The sequence below is a fragment of the Physeter macrocephalus genome, chromosome 3, assembly GCF_002837175.3.
Source record: "Physeter macrocephalus isolate SW-GA chromosome 3, ASM283717v5, whole genome shotgun sequence".
NCBI classification, from domain to species: Eukaryota; Metazoa; Chordata; class Mammalia; order Artiodactyla; family Physeteridae; genus Physeter; species Physeter macrocephalus.
In genome coordinates this window covers 28,066,953-28,084,646 of record NC_041216.1, presented here as the reverse complement: position 1 = coordinate 28,084,646, position 17,694 = coordinate 28,066,953, and the positions used below count along the sequence as shown (strand labels likewise).

At 45.4% G+C, this 17,694-nt stretch overlaps 1 protein-coding gene across 4 annotated transcripts in view; it reads right to left on the bottom strand.

Moving 5' to 3' along the window:
- The window catches only part of NPHP4 (nephrocystin 4), a 163,049-nt gene that overhangs the window by 102,647 nt on the left and 42,708 nt on the right, over positions 1-17,694 (bottom strand). For all 4 annotated transcript variants that reach the window (XR_008616963.1, XR_003679210.2, XM_024125612.3 and 1 more), the window contains exons 7-9: positions 14,121-14,257; positions 11,801-11,982; positions 10,948-11,074 (exon numbers count right to left, since the gene is read on the bottom strand). Coding sequence is in view for 2 of the 4 variants with exons in the window: in XM_024125612.3 (XP_023981380.1) it covers positions 10,948-11,074; positions 11,801-11,982; positions 14,121-14,257 (446 nt within the window). In the remaining 2 variants the exon portion in view is untranslated. The remainder of the gene's footprint in view (positions 1-10,947; positions 11,075-11,800; positions 11,983-14,120; positions 14,258-17,694) is intronic.

Below are 17,694 nucleotides of genomic sequence, written 5' to 3'. Positions count from 1 at the left end.
ATTTTGTTACAGCAGCCTGAGCAGACTAAGACACGTGGCCCAAAAAAATCAGGGACGAGGGGAAAAAAAAGACAAATGACAAAACCGGGAGAAAATATCTGCCATATATGTCTCAGATAAAGCGAGAAAATATCCTTAACATACAAAGAGCTCTTAACATTTGATGACAAGGTGCAAGAGCACTACAGAAAAATGGGCAAAAGACATGAATGGACAACTCACACACATATGAAAACATGTTCAACTTCATTTATAATCAGAGAAATGCAAATTCAACTATACTGTGATACCATTTCTTGCCCATCAGATTAGCAGAACTCAAAAGCCTGACAATGCAACTATTGGTGAGCCAGTGGGGAGACAAGTTCCCCCAGGACACTGCCAGTGAGAACAGAACAGCGTGCAACCCCTCTGGAGAAACTGCACAACAGCTAACAACACAATATATACATTTAACCTCCAATCCAGCAAACCCGCTTCTAGGAACTCACCCTGAAGGTGCCCCTCCTACAATACAAAAGTGCACACTCACAAGACCATTCATCTCAGCACCACTTACAGCTGCAAAGTACTGGAAACTATCTGAATATCCAAATATAGGTAAGCGGGCAAATAAACTGCAGAGCACAATGGAGCAAGTGCAGCTGCAAAAAGGAGCGGGGAGGGTGCACTGCCGGGTGGGACTGCCAGGGTGAGCTGGGCCGGGGAGAAGACGCAACCAGCCGCGAGGCCCACGCACAGGTCTGCTCCCCGCCACCACCCCGTGTGTAAAGGGGAGCTGAGTCAACACCCACACATCTGTGATATTCGCACAAAGCAGCGCAGGAAGGAGGGGCCCCGGGCAACAGAGCTGGCTCCCACCAGGAGACCCTTCTCGGACCACCTTTTGGTAGAACTTTGACTTTCAAAACTGTATTTGTGTTCTTTATATTCAAAAAACAAAACTAACGCAATAAGGACGGGCAGGGGAAATAACTACAAAACTGAAAGCAAAGAGAAACAGAAGGACCCGACTGCATTCGGATGAGCAGTGTGAACACGCAGAAGAGGCCGAGCCAAGGGACCCAGGACAACACTGGCTGCTCCCCTGGGTCTCGGCCGCTAATGAACCCTGAGCTCTGCCTGGTAGGTTTGTTTCTGACAGCTGTCTGGGTGAAGCTACCCTGAGGTTACTTTCGGTGCATCCTAGGATTGAGCAAGCGGGTTGCCATGCAGACGGTACTGGGAGCCAGGCTTCTCTGTGGAAGGAGAGGTGCAGACATGGAAGGCGAAGCCTGGGGCGCCCCGCCAGGTGGGTGGGGCTCAGCAACAGCTCAACTCCTGAGCCGTGTGCGTGCACGCGGATGCGTGTACGTGTGTGTGCGTCTAGTTAAGTATGTGTATGCATGCGTACCTGTGTGTGCGCATATACGTGCATGTGTGTTTCCATATGTAAACTGTCCTGGCTCTGTCCACTGAGCGGGCTTAGAAACCAAGACAATCCCAGCGCCCAGACCTGGATTCTAACACATTCCCCTTTCAAAAGAGCCAGGGCTCATCAACACCAAGGAGAGTCTGAGAAGCCGTCGCAGTCCAGAAGAGCCTAAGGAGACATGACGACTAAATGTCACGTGGCCTCCTGGATGGGGTCCTGGAGCAGAAAAGGACATTAGGTAAGGAAATTCGACTTACCTAAAGTATGGACTTCGGTTAGTAACAATGCATCAGTACTGGTTCATTAGGTGTGACAAACGTACCACCCTGATGACGTTAATAACAGGGGAAACTGGGGATGGGTATATGGGATCTCTCTGCACTATCTTCGCTGTTTTTCTGTAAACCTAAAACTTTCCCAAAATAAAAAGGGTTTTAGGAAAAGGAAGAGGTGGTAAACCACAGCTCCCCGCATAAATGGCTGATTCCAGAGCTGGAACAGGGAAGAGGTAAGATGAGCCTGAAGCATCTTCTGCCAGAAAGCCAGAAAACGCTCCAACAACAAAACATGACGGGGGATGTCACAGGGACACAGCCTGAAGGGACTCTGGCTAAGTATGGGACAATCTGAACACCAAAAATAATTAGGGGTGGTCATTTTAAAAATAGGGATCCAGAAGTCCATACCAATATGGACTCAATGGCGGAATCAATCAATCAGTCCATCCGTAGGGGACAAGGGAGGGTTCTGGACAGTAGAAAGCCATGTGGGGGAAAGGCTGGAGCTGGCAATCATGCTTCTGAGAGAGGCAGCGATGGATGCCAACCTACGGGGACATTCAGACGAGGAGCAGGTATCTGCGCGGCTTAAAGGGCCTCCGCGTGGTCTGCTGATTAGCTGCAAGGAGAAAAACAGTAAAGTCCACAGTGGAGACACCACACAACATCCAACCAGACGACCAGCGTTAACAAGGCCAGCGAGGTTCAGATGGACAGCACACACCTGCACCTGCGGGCGTGAGACCCTGGGGACACGCCTCACACGTGTCCGGCCGGGACGCACGACCCGACTCCACCAGGAGGGAACATCAGCAAACCCAAAACAAGGAACTTCCTCTCTAGGACATTTTTTAAAGGAGGGCGAATATGGCATAAAAAACAATGTCTTAAAAAGACAAAGAAAGGCTGTGGAGCTGATCCAGGTTGAAGGAAACCACAGAGCCACGTGATCCTGCACTGGGTCCTGTACTGAGAGAAACACGGCAAAGGACACGGCTGGACGGATGGGAAGTACCGAAAGGCGGATGGGAGATGGGGGCATGGAGTTGATGCTACACAGGGGACACCCTCAATCTTGAGGAGGCACGGAGGCATTTAGGGGTCAGGAGCATGATGTCTGCAGTTTACTCTCAAGTGGTTCAGAAAAAATACGTGTGTGAGTCTACATACATGCACACACGTGCACACGCGCGCGCACACACACACACACACGGGGAGGGAAGGAGGAAACATGAGCAAGTGCAAATAAAGCAAATGGGGCAAATGTATTCAGTCAGTGAAACTGGACCAAGACTAAACCACTATTTTCTGTATTTCTGCAACTTGTCTGTAAGTTTTTTGGTTTTTGTTTTTTTTTTGCGGTACGCGGGCCTCTCACTGTCGTGGCCTCTCCCGTTGCAGAGCACAGGCTCCAGACACGCGGGCTCAGCGGCCATGGCTCACGGGCCCAGCCACTCCGCGGCACGTGGGATCTTCCCGGACCGGGGCACGAACCCGTGTCCCCTGCATCGGCAGGCGGACTCTCAACCACTGCGCCACCAGGGAAGCCCTGGGGGGGCTACCCTTTGTTGTGGTGCATGGGCTTCTCATTGCGGTGACTTCTCTTGTTGCGGAGCACAGGCTCCAGGCACGCGTGCCTCAGTAGTTGAGGTACGTGGGCTCAGTAGTTGTGGCTTGCGGGCTCAGTAGCTGTGGCTCGCGGGCTCTAGAGCGCCGGCTCAGTAGTTGTGGTACAGGGGCTTCGTTGCTCCGTGGCACGTGGGATCTTCCTGGACCAGGGCTTGAACCCATGTCCCCTGCATTGGCAGGCGGATTCTTAATGACTGCGCCACCAGGGAAGTCCCGGTTCATTCATTTTTATTGCTGAGTTTTCTGTCCTATGAATTTGTTTCTTCATTTTTCGGTTGGTGGGCTTTTCTACTTTATGAATTGAGCTGCCCGAAACGTTCTTGGGCAAGTCTTTTTATGGACGTATATTTTCATTTCTCTTTGGTAGATACTGTGGAGCAGAGTTGCTGGGTCACAGATAGGTGCATGCTTTCCTTCTAAGCGACGCCAGCTTTTCCAGTGGCTGCGCCAGCGCTGTCTGAGAGCTTAGTCGCTCCGCATGCTCACCAGCATTTGATTTTGCTCGTCATTTTAATTTTAGGCACTTTAGGGGTTGTGACTGTGGCTTTCCTTTGCATTTCCTTGGTGACCAGTGATACTGTGTACTTGTTTGTGTGTTTGTTGGCTGTTCCCAATCTGCCTTTGTCAAGTGGTCATTCCATTGTTTTGGGTTGTTTGCCTTTTTCATTGTGTGGGTAGGAGTTTCTTTTATATATTTTGGATATAAGTTCTTTGTCAGATACATAGATTGTGAATATTTTTTCAGTCTGTGGCTTGCCTTTTCATTTTCTTCACACTGGTTTTTTTTTCAAAGGCATAGTAGGACTTTATTTTGTTCTGTCAAAAACTTTTTATTTTATTTCTTTAAAAACTTACAGGGCTTCCCTGGTGGCACTGTGGTTGAGAGTCCGCCTGCCGATGCAGGGGACGTGGGTTCGTGCCCCGGTCTGGGAGGATCCCACATGCCGCGGAGCGGCTGGGCCCGTGAGCCATGGCCACTGATTTTCTTTTTAACATCTTTATTGGAGTATAATTGGTTTAGTTATGGTGTGTTAGTTTCTGCTGTATAACAAAGTGAATGAGCTATGTGTATACATATATGCCATATCTCCTCCCTCTTACATTTCCCTCTCACCCTCCCTAACCCACCCATCTATGCTCTGATTGCTGCTTCTGATCACAGAGGTACAGGAAAGGGGAATGCACCAGTGTTGTTGCACTTTCCCTCCAGCTGCAGAAGATTTGAAGGCTCAGAGCCTTTTCCACCTTCATTTTTCTTTTTCCTCTTTTGGGAGCCAGACATTAAAGACTCAGACATTCAAAAACAACTGCATGTATGTGGGAAATTAGAAAGTGACCATCTATGCCCAGGGAAAGGCACAGGCTCAGAAAAGACCTAAGAAGAACTTAAGTTTATACCTCTGGATGATCCTCAGCACACAGAAAGCCCATAGAAATTCAAAAAAAAAACAAGGATAGTAATAAAAAACAGCAAACCCTGGGGTATGGGCAGATCTGATTTCCAGAGATGCCACATTATTAGACCCAAATGTCCAGTGTTCACCAACAAAAACAAAAGCACAAGGCATACAAAGAAACAGAAAGGGATGGCCCATTCAAAGGAAAAAATAAATCAACAGAAACTGTCCCTGAAAACGACCTAATGGTAGATATACTAGACAAAGGCCTTAAAACTACTGTCTTAAAGATGCTCAAAGAACTAAAGGAAGATGTGGAGAAAATCACGAAAACTCTGTATGAACAAAGTGGAACTATCAATAAAGAGACAGAAAACCTAAAAAGAAATTCTGGAGCTGAAAATTACAATAACCAAAAATGAAAAATTCACTGGAGGGATTCAAAGGCAGATTTGAACACACAGAAGAAAGAATCAATGAACTTGAAGACAGAACAACGGTAATTACTGAGTCTGAAAAAGAAAAAAAAATTGAAAAAAAAGCAGAAAGAACTTAAGGGACCTATGGGACACTATCAACTGGACCAATATAAACATCATGGGAGTCCCAGGAGACAAGCGAGAGAAAGGGGCAGAGAGAGTATCTGAAGAAATAATGGCTGAAAACCTCCCAAATTTGATAAAAGACATGAATATAAACATCCAAGAAGCTCAATGAACCTGAAGAGATCCACACTGAGATACACTGTAATCAAACTTTCAAAAGACAAATTCAAAGAGCAAAAATTGAAAGCAAGGAGAGAAGCAAACTGTCACATACAAGGGATCCTTAATAAGATTATCAGCACATTTCTCATCAGAAACTTGAGGCCAGAGACAGTGAGCCAGCATACCAAAGAGCTAAAAGGAAAACAAAACTGTCAACCAAGAATCCTATATCTGGCAAAACTCTCCTTCAAAAGTGAGGGAGAAATTAAGACATACCTAGATAAACAAAAGCTGAAGGAGTTCATTATCACTAGACCTGCTTGCAAGAAATGCTCAAGGGAGTCCTGTAGGGTGAAATGAAAGGACACTAGACAGTAACTCAAAGCCATATGGTAAAAAAAAGATCTCAATGAAGGTAAATATACGGACAATTATAAAAGCTAATATTACTGAAACAGTGGCTTGTTACTGCTTTTTTTGTTGTCTACATGATTTAAAACACTAATACATATAAAGGAAAAAAACAAATTATTAGTGTAAAAGCTACTACAACTTTGGTTTGTAACTCCATATCTCGTTTTCTACATAATTTAAGAGAATAACACATTGAAAAGCATTATTATTTTATGTTTTGGGCACACAATGTATAAAGATGTAATACTGTGGCATCAACAACCGAAAGGGTGGGAGATGGTGCTACAAATGAACAGAGTTTTTGTATGTTATTGAAATTAAGGTGGTACAAATTCAAATTAGTGTTACAACTTCTGGATGCTAAATGTAGTCTCCATAACCACAAAGAACTGAGCTATAGAATATACACAAAAAGAAATGAGAAAGGACTTTAAACATTTCACTTCAAAGAAAATCAACCAAATGCAAAAGAAAAACAGTAATGCAGGGACCAAAAAAAAAAAAAAAACTGTAAAGCACATAGAAATAAATAACACAATGACAGAAGTAAGTCCTGCCTTATCAGAAATTACTTTAAATGTAAATGGATAAAACTCTCCAATCAAAAGGCAGAGACTGGCAGAATGGATAAAAACACATGATCCAACTATACACTGTCTATAAGAGACCCACCTGAGAACCAAAGACACATACAGGCTGGAAGTGAAATGAGTATCAACAGAGTGAAAAGGGAAACCACAGAATGGGAGAAAATATTTGCAAATCATATATCTGATAAAGGATTGATATGCAAAATATACAGAAAACTCCACAACCCAATAAGAAACTGGCAAAAAACCTAGACATTTCTCCAGATAAGACACACTAATGGCCAAGAAGCATATGAAAAGATGGTCAACATCACTAATCGCTAGGTAAATGCAAATCAAAAGTACAATGAGATACTACCTCACACCCATTAGGATGGCTCCTATCCATAAAATAGAAAGCAATGAGCTTTGGCAAGGACGTGGACTGTTGGTGAGAATGTAAAATGGTGTAGCCACTGTAGACAACAGAATGGTGCCTCGTCAAAAGCTAAAAATAGAATTACCATATGATCCAGTAATTCCACTTTTGGGTATATACACAAAAAGTATTGAAGGCAGGTCTCAAAGAGATACTTGTACACCCATGGTCACAGTAGCACTGTTCTCAATAGCTAAAACATGGAAGCAACCCAAGTGCGGTCTATCCATGCAATGGAATATTATTCAGCCTTAAGAAGGAAGGAAGTTCTAAGATATGCTACAACATGGGTGAACCTTGAAGACTTATACTAAGTGAAATAAGTCAGTCACAAAAGGACAAATACTGTATGATTCTACTTACATGTGGTACTTAGAACAGTCAAAATCATAAAGACAGAAAGTAGAATCATGGTTCCCAGGGGCTAGCAGGAGGGGAGAATGGAGAGTTTGTTTAATGGGCACAGAGCTTCAGTTTTACCAGATGGAAAGAGTTATGGGGATGGATGGTGGTGATGGTTGTACAACAATGTGAATGTACTTAACACCACTGACTGTACACTTTAAAATGGTTAAGATGGTAAATTTTATGTGTATTTTCCCACAAGAAAAAAAGGCATTTAAAAAAACAAGCAAGTCAGAATACCACTGAATTGGACACTTTAAAAATCATATTAGGTTATGTGAATTTCTTCTCAATGAAAAAATATTTTTTTTAAAAAGACAAATTTTAAAAAAAACAATTTTTTAAAAGTGAGTTGTTCTCTTTCCTAAAACCATAAGGGAAACCCAACATTCAGGACAAAATAGAACACTCTGCACCAATTCCCTCTTCTTTAGCAACCTCCACCTAAGCAGACAGTCGGAAACTCAGCAGGTCCTGCCCCCTCTGGGGGTACTCTGATGGTGACAGCCTCAAGCTGCAGCACAGCGAGATGTATGGCTGAAATGTGTGTACAGCTGCAAGGTGACTCAATCAGGACACGGACCTCGCTCCAGGGTCCCAGGCAGGGTTATTTTGAAAGCTCTCCAGAGAACCCTCAAGACATCTGTATTTCCAAGTTCTAGAAAGTTTAAATTTATGTAATTTTCAGAGTAAATCCAGGCACGATACCTATGTTAAGAACTCAAATCTCTGTTATATGAACTTGTTTTGTTCAAAGAATACTAGCAAATATATAAATAAATTAGAGTTTTACCTCCCAGAGATGTGGGAGAGGGTTATTTTGCTATGTTACTCCCCAGAAAAGAGCTCGTTTGACCCCTGGCAGCCCCGTGGCAATGTGCGCTTATTCTGACATAAAAACGCAGCAAAGGACACTGGGTCTGGTTATTTTTACAGCTACCTTCTTTCCACGTCACTCCTATGTTCTAGGCAGTCTGCTTTATCAGCTTTATTCAAACAGCAAACATTTCTGGAGGCCACACTCGCAAAGCTCACGGCATTTCCAAACAGGCCATCTGCTGTGGGTGCACTGTCCCCATGGACTCAAGTTTCTAGAAGGTACGTTGTCTGGATCAGAAGAACAGTTAACCCAAAGACAAATCAAAAAGGCGTTAGTCATTCTGGCTAACAGATTACAAACAAGGGGTGTGTCTTCTCAAAACTTTTTTCTAGTTTGTGTCTAATGACTACCAAAATATTCAGGACCAAAAAAATCCTCTGAGACTCAGGTGACTGGGTATAGACTGGAGACACTATTAGCCCAGATGGCCTCTTGCTGATCTAGATAAACACTTGAAAGTGAACAGTCTCACAAAGGTCTATTTCTGATTACGGAAAATACTTAAAACATACACCCAGGCAGGCTGGGTGACTGATGATACCGAGAATTTTGTTTTCGTTTTTGAGGTGTGACGATGGTATGGCAGGGAGGTTTTACCCCCATCTTTTGGAAAGATCTACTGCATTGTCCACAGAGGAAATGACACAGGGTCTAGGATTTGCTCTAAAGTAATCTGGGAGGAATGGGGACAGGAAAGAAAGGCAGAGACAAGGCTGGCCATGAGCTGATAACTTCTGAGACTGGCGATGGGTACATTCATTGGGTTTATCGTACACTTCTATCTTTATATTTGAAATTCTCTATAATTAAACAGGTCTTAAAGAAAAGAATGTACCTGCCGAAATGTTTACAATAATCAAAACAGATGCAATTATGACTGGAATTTGCTCCAAAATGAACCAAAATGGGTTGTGCAAGAGGGTATGGACAAAACAAGACTGTCCACAAAGTCGGTAACTGCTGAAGCTCCTTGGGGCTTATTTTACTATCCGGTCTGCTTTTGTTTACACTTGAAACGTCCATCATATAGAGTTTTTTAAAAGGAAAGAAAAGGGAGAAAGGAATTTGCAGGCTGAATGCCCCCGAAGACACGCTCCATAATGGACTGCAAAGGGAAGCAGGAGCATGCCAGCTGCGACCCGTCCCTCCGGGGCCGAGCCCTGACCTTGCAGGAGGCCCTGTGGGCCGCGTCCCCTCCTGGGACACTCCTGGGGGAAGGAGCGAGAGCCCACGTCGACAGCATCAGGCTTGTTTTCTCCTGTACATCTGAGTCTGGTTGTGGTGGGACTGCCTGATCCGGCTTTCAACCCCGGAATGCTAACCCATCCTCAATGTTCCACGCAGCAAGTAATTTGTGCGGAAAATCATTGCAGACACAGGAACATTTCCTCTCCAGATTACACTGAAGAAAGTACACTTGATGACAGGAAAACGGAATCCAATATTCCATGTTAAGATAAACCTCCATATCAAAAAGAACTGATGAGCTATTTCAAGCCACATTCCAAGAGCTCCACAAGCAACAGCGTGTGGCAGATCCACCTGTCAGCGGCGAAGCATTTCAGTGAAGAGTTAAAAAATAACAATCAAGTGTCGGGTAAGACATAAAGGTTTCAGGACACAGGCTTTATTATCACAAGCGATTTGTAATTAACGCTCTCGAGGGGACACAATCTAAATGTAAGTGAGTGGAGAGCCAGGCCCACTGATCCTCAGGGGCTCCCTCCGTACCGACCCCCTGCCCGCGCCCAGTGGCAGCACCAGGGATGCTGCACCCGAGCCGGTGAACTTCCCCCCAGGATGGGGAAGGCCCAGAAGCCCCTCCCTCCTGGTAAAGCTCCACCCCAGGCCCGGAATGCCTGCCCCGGGGCAGACAAGCACATCTGAATACAGTTGCATTTTAGCTGAAATTTCTGTTAACAAAGAAAGAAAAGCAGAGCTGGGAACAAGAGCTTTGTGAGAACAACTCATCCGTTCGGCTATACTCAGAATACCTGCCTCTGGGTCCGTTCACCTGATTAGGACTCTGAATTACACGACGAGGTACGGACATCAGAGAGGTCAGTTCCCTGCTACCAGAGGAGATCAGGAACTAACACAGCAGCTGTGCCGACACCCCATTCTCCTTCCAAAGGCCCCCCAAGACCGCTCTCAGTCCCCTGCTCTTCCCTCAGCTGCACGGTGATGCAGGCAGACTGACCACCACAGAAGGTGTCTTGTTGGCCTTTTTTTTATTTTTAATTTACTTGTTAAATTGATATTTGCTTTTTCAAACAAAAATCTGAATCTTAAGAATAGCATGACTGGGGTTTTCCGAAAAATCTGCATCAATGATGTAAATGACGTCTCTTTGTTACATTTCTTCCAACTGAACCCTATAAATTCTTACTCTTGGTTCTGATGTGGCCACATACGAAGTCCACTCATTCATTCAACATTCATTTCTTGTGCAGATTCAAGCTTTACTACACTTAGTATCATTTGAAAAATGCATTAAAATGGTCTCATTTTTTCAAAATACTTATTGATTCAATAATTATGAATTAATGATATTAGGATGCATGATGCCCACTGAACTGCTTATACCATCTGCCAGCAGAATGTATGTACTATTACCATAAGGAAGGGAAACGATTAGAACAAAGCTATCACTTGGAACAAGTGTTTTCTAGAATCACGTTCCACGCTTGTTATCTATACTGTTAATAACAATTACACTGCTTTTAACGGAAGAAAAATTAATGGTGACTATGCTTATTCTGCGTGCATGGAGCCCGTCGCCAGGCGGCACGCGAAACAAGCTGATGGTTCTTACGTTGCCGTCCGCTCCCGAAGGGCTGTTAAACACGTACTCCAGCTGAAAGACGATGGTGAACGCGGGGTGACAGACCATCTCAGGGAGCTGGAGGCGGCTTCTCAAGACCAGAGTGTGGTTTCCAGATCTGGGCCGAGAACACACAGAGGGGGCACGTCAGGCAGTGCTCCTGCCACCCGGCACCCCACCCCACCATCAGCTCCGGCGCCGCGGCACCGGGCGCCGCTGCTACAGTCTGGTACAGTGAGTCCCCCAAGCAACGGCCCTGAGCTCTTCTGGGTGTTTGGCCATCAAGGCAATTTCCGAAAGCAGAGCCTTGCTTAGGTGCCGCAATCAACACTTTCCCAAACTGCCAGCACTGGCATCAGGGGGATGGAGGGTCTCCAGGGAGGTGCCCCCTCCAAGGGAGGCGCCCCCTCCAAGGCCGGCTTCCGTCCAGCTTCACGTATGGAACCCCTAGGCGACGTCTCTGATTGTGATTTGAGCAGCACAGGACTGAACAGGGCAGCAGAACTTACTGCCCTCTGGTTCTGCGTCATGTGAGAAAGGGATCCCAGGGCGCATCTGGAGGAAAGCATGCCAGGGCTCCGTAGCTGGAAGCACCTGTCATGCTAACTCCAAAACCTGTCGCGGCACAAACACCAGGATCTTTCCAACCTCACAACACTGAGGTCCGCTCCTGACGGGGAGGATTAAGCAAGAGGAAAATCAAAGGCACCGGCGGAGAACCCAGGCGGATGAGCGCACACCTCACGTGTGAGAACAACCGCCTTTCACTCTGATCCCTGGTCAGGTGCCCACCCGCACCTCCCAACGCCACGCGGGCCGCGACCTGGGAGCCCGGGGGACATACCTGGCCTTCGAAGAGGCGCCAACTTTCCGGCTGAAGCTGGCAGAGCGCGTCAAGGCCACCTCCAGCTCAGGCACCAGCACCACCACCTGTGGCCTCTGCACGAAGCCCAGCCCGTTGTGCACGCCCACGCACAGGCGCCGCTCCAAGATCTCCAGGGCACCGCTGTCCAGCAGGCTGCCCGCCTGGGAAAAGCACACATGGCACAGGATAAGGTCGGCGCGGAGGGGGGAGGGAGCTCGCCAGAAAAGCTCCCAGCAGAGAGAAGAAACTAGAACAGAGGTTTCAGACATTCCAGACCAGATGCAGCTTAGTGAAGCACCATCCAATCAGAGCAGACCGGCCTTAGGGCGTTTTCTAGGTCCTTTGGGGATTTCTCACGCAGCAGCATCATCTTGTAGAGTAATACATCCCTCAGGTGCCTGAATCAGCTAACTCTCGCTCCGGGTTTCCAAGGTTGAGCTACAATGTTCTCAAGACTCAGCAAACCAGCAACCAGGGGCCCTAGCACCTCCAACAGTGAGAGGAAGTGAGCTCCAAGGGGGCTCCAAGAAGTGAGAGGTCCCGGAGTCAAGGGCAGGCACTGACGGAGGCTGAACACAGCGAGCTTCAACACCTCTGCCCTCCCCCAGCTCAGACACCTGAGCCTTGGGGCGGACAGGGCCACAGCAAGAGTGGGCATATTTAGGCAGTAGGTCTGCCTCAAAGTGATCCCTGGATATCAAAGTGTTTTCATCTTAACAAAACAAAATGTACAGGCACCCTAACAAATGAGCAAGGATATTCCTCCAGGCTGTTATTGTTTATTAAATTATGTGATGGTTGCAAAATGATCCCTGAATTTTCGAGTTTTCTTCACTGCCCATTAATCATGCTGAACAGACGTAAATTCAGCCCATTAGCCTCTGAGTGATGAAAATAAAACGAAGGTGATAACGGAGTATCTGCCGGTTGGATGGGAACAAAAATACAAAGAGAGTAAAAACACATAATAAAGTGATCTTTATAGGAATATATAAAATTCAACAATGCTTCTCTTAAACATCTTTCTACCCTCAGACAATCTTTTCTGAGCAATAAGAAAACAGCAGGAACTATGCCAAGAAAATCTATGATGCTATTTCAATCCTCTTCTCTGCTTTGTGTTTCTGTTTCACATGAGACTACATTACGTGGAGCAACATTTTCAAGAACGGGTAGAGAGCAAAAGAAAAGACCACCTTATTCGTGCGTGTACACACATTCGTGTGTGTGTGTGTCAATAATTTGCTAACTTCACAGACTACGAGGACGGGCACCCACTGACTGCATCATTCATTCTCACAAATACATGTTAAAGACCTACTACGTGCCGACTGTTTTAGGCACATCAGGTGCGATGGTAAAGCAAACCAAGTCCCTGTCCTCCTGGTGCAAATACTCCAGAGAGGGACCGACAATCCACTCATAAACAGTAAGGAAACCAGGTGCTCTCCGAGAGGGCCAAGCACCCAGAGAAACGAAGCAGGGTGATGCGCCAGAGAGCGCGCCTGGCAGGGAGGAAGGGGGAAGCTGCCTGCAGCTTGGGCGGGGCAGCCCCTCAGGGCAACAGGTCTGCCCTGAGACCTGAAACCTGAGAGGGGTGGTGCACGGATCCAGATGAAGAACATGCAGGACAGCGGGCCGTGTGTTCAAAGGCCCACAGTGGGCACGAGGCATCACAGCGCGGAGTCTGCAGGACGGCGTCACGCAGGCAAAACTGAGCAGTGTCGGGGGAGCGCCGCTCACAGTAAACTGCTTGGATGGGGCAAAGTGGTTGAGATCCCTAGTCGTCTCCTTGGAAATATCCTCAAAACGTCCCTTGTAAATGTGGATAATTTTACAGGTTTTCCTATATGCTCATTTGGTGATTTAATTTACTTTTAAATGAGGATTGATTAAATTACATCGAAGTGAAGGCTAATTAATGTCTCAGGATAACAGCACCCTCGTCAATATCAAAGTTAAGACAACGGGCTAGTGGGACTTCCCTGGTGGTCCAGTGGTTAAGACTCCGCTCTTCCAATGCAGGGGGCCTGAGTTCGATCCCTGGTCACGGGACTAAGATCCCGCATCCCACATGCCACGTGACCCAGCCAAAGAATAAAAATTCTAAAAAAATTTTTTTAAATAAAGACAATGGGCTAGTGACCCTCTTCAGCCACAAAGAGACGAAAGACAGGACCACAGGTGTCACCAGGGGCTGGACCACCCACCTGGGGGCTTGAGAGGCCAGGAGCTCCCCAGCTCCGCCTGCCGTTGCCACCTGCACTGTTCAGACTACTTCCCCGACCCAAGACTGTACCTCCCGGAAGTGATCGCTGATCACAAGTTCCAGAAGCTCCTCCTCAAACTTCTCCAGGGAGGGATACATCGTGAAGAACAAATCATCCAGGTACCACGTGACAGACTTCTGAAGGCGAGGCTTCCGGAGGACGTCCCCTGTACAACGAGAGGCTCAGAACAAAACCACCGGAGGGTCCTCTCACCCACAGGGGGTCCAGACCGCGGGCCAAGCGCAGAGAAGGCGGCACGGGCATCGCTCAAACGGGATTCACAGCCGGAGCCCACCTCAGTCCAAGCCCAGACACCAAACGGATCAAACAAGTACAAATTTCATTTTCGGTCCGAATTCTACCCCAAACCATCTCCAGGAACAAATCCCCTAATCCGACCATCCAGGGCACACAGACAGCCTGAGGCAGAGTGACATCTGTCCCCTGCACTCAGCTTCCCTTTATCATGACTTCCTATCCAGCAAGGGCACAGCCCACTATGTCATTTCTCGTTTCATTAGGTTTACTCTGAACCATGTGGAAACACGCAGGAATAGGCGTGAGCATGGCACGGCAATGAGCAGAAACTCAGGCTGGGCTGGCACCACGAGGGAAGTCCCACCCCGATCAAGAAGGACCCCTGGACCGTGAGCTCCGTGAGGACAGAAGGGGACGGCGGCCCCTGCATCCAGCCCAGCACCCGCACCAAGCAGGTACATGGAAACCCGGTCACAGCCACAAGAGGGGAGCATCACGTCCATCGGGAGAGGATTCTCCATGGGCTCTGGAGCAAAGGTGACACAGGAGGAAGAAGGCAAAGCCTGTTGCTCCCCAGCACACACACCCCCAGGGGTCTGTCCCTTACGTCCCCATCAGTGTCATCTTTCTGGTTCTGGTCCTGTCTGTCTCTTCCTAAATTTTTATGATTATTTAAATATTTACATGCAAGGTCTTCGATTTTGAAAGCCAATTCTAAACTTAAAAAAAAAATTGACGTAAGACTCAGTGCTGGGGGGTGGAGTCAAGGTGCCGTACTAGGAAGATGCGAATTCGCGTCTCCTCACTCCTAGGGCACCTACCAGGCACCGATGGGGGACCACAGACACCTAGGGGACAAGAGGAACCCCCAGTGACCAGTTGTTTCAATTACAGTTTTATTTTTCCTAATATATTTTTTATCTTTCTAACTTTACTTTGCATTTTAGTCTTTGATATTGTACTGCTCCTTTATATCTTTCTTTCTTTTTTTTTTTTTTTTTTTTTTTTTTTTTTTACCATGCCATGAAGCTTGCAGGATCTTGGTTCCCAGGCCGGAGGTCGGGCTCGAGCTCCTGTAGTGGGAGCTCCGAGTCCAAACCGCTGGACTAACAGAACCTCAGACCCCAGGGAATATCAGTTGGAGTGAGGCCTCACGGAGGTCCTCATCTCAGCACCCAGACCCGGCTCTATCCGACTGCCTGCAAACTCCAGTGCTGGACATCTCAGGCCAAACAACCAGTAAGACAGGAATACAGCCCGACCCATCAAAAAAAAAAAAAATGAAACGACAAAAAAAATATGTTACAGACGAAGGAGCAAGGTTAAAACCTACAAAACCAAATAAATGAAGATGAAATAGGCAACCTACCTGAAAAAGAATTCAGAGTAGTGATAGTAGAGATGATCCAAAATCTCAGAAACAGAACGGAGAAAATACATGAAACATTTAACAAGGATCTAGAAGAACTAAAGAGCAAACAAACAGTGATGAACAACACAATAACTGAAATTAAAAATACTCTAGAAGGAATCAATAGCAGATTAACTGAGGCAGAAGAACGGATACGTGAACGGGAAGATTAAATGGTGCAAATTACTGCCACAGAGCAGAATAAAGAAAAAAGAATGAAAAGAATTGAGGACAGTCTCAGACACCTCTGGGACAACATTAAATGCATCAACATTTGAATTATAGGGGTTCCAAAAGAAGAAGAGAAAAAGAAAGGGTCTGAGAAAATATTTCAAGAGATTATAATGGAAAACTTCCCTAATCTGGGAAAGGAAGTAGTTAATCAAGTCCAGGAAGCACAGAGAGTACCACACAGGATAAACCGAGAGAAACACGCCAAGACACACGGTAATCAAACTGACAAAAATTAAAGACAAAGAAAAATTATTTAAAGCAACAAGAGAAAAACAACAAATAACATACAAGGGAACTCTCATAAGGTTAACAGCTGATTTCTCAGCAGAAACTCTGCAAGCCAGAAGGGAGTGGCACAATATATTTAAAGTGATGCAAGGGAAGAACCTACAACCAAGATTACTCTACCTAGCAAGGATCTCATTCAAATTCGACAGAGAAATCAAAAGCTTTACAGACAAGCAAAAGCTAAGAGAATTCAGCACCACCAAACCAGCTCTACAACAAATGCTAAAGGAACTTCTCTAAGTGGGAAACACAAGAGAAGAAAAGGACCAACAAAAACAAGCCCAAACCAATTAAGATAATGGTAATAGGAACATACATATTGATAATTACCTTAAATGTAAATGGATTAAATTCTCCAACCAAAAGACACAGACTGGCCGAATGGATACAAAAACAAGACCCGTACATATACTGTCTACAAGAGACCCACTTCAGACCTAGGGACACATACAGACTGAAAGTGAGGGGATGGAAAAAGATATTCCATGCAAAGGGAAACCAAAAGAAAGCTGGAGTAGCAATTCTCATATCAGACAAAATAGACTTTAAAATAAAGACAAATGCTAACAGACATAAAAGGGGAAATCGACAGTAACACAATCATAGTAGGGGACGTTAACACCCCACTTTCACCAATGGACAGATCATCCAAAATGGAAATAAATACGGAAACACAAGCTTTAAATGACACATTAAACAAGATGGACTTAATTGATATTTATAGGACATTCCATCTAAAGACAACAGAATACACTTTCTTCTCAAGTATTCATGGAACATTCTCCAGGATAGACCATATCTTGGGTCACAAATCAAGCCTTGGTAAATTTAAGAAAATTGAAATTGTATCAAGTATCTTTTCTGGCCACAAGGCTATAAGACTAGATATCAATTACAGGAAAAAAAACTGTAAAAAATACAAACGCATGGAGGCTAAACAATACGCTACTAAATAACCAAGAGATCACTGAAGAAATCAAAGAGAAAATCAAAAAATATCTAGAAACAAATGACAACGAAAACACGAAGACCCAAAACCTGTGGGATGCAGCAAAAGCAGTTCAAGAGGGAAGTTTATAGCAATACAATCCTAAATTGAAATTGTATCAAGTATCTTTTCTGACCACAAGGCTATAAGACTAGATATCAATTACAGGAAAAAAAAAAACTGTAAAAAATACAAACGCATGGAGGCTAAACAATACGCTACTAAATAACCAGCAATTAGGGAAAGAAGAACATAAAAACCCCAAAGTTAGCAGAAGGAAAGAAATCTTAAGCTCAGATCAGAAATAAATGAAAGAGAAATGAAGGAAATAATAGCAAAGATCAATAAAAGTAAAAGCTGGTTCTTTGAGAAGATAAGCAAAATTGATAAACCATTAGCCAGACTCATCAAGAAAAAAAGGGAG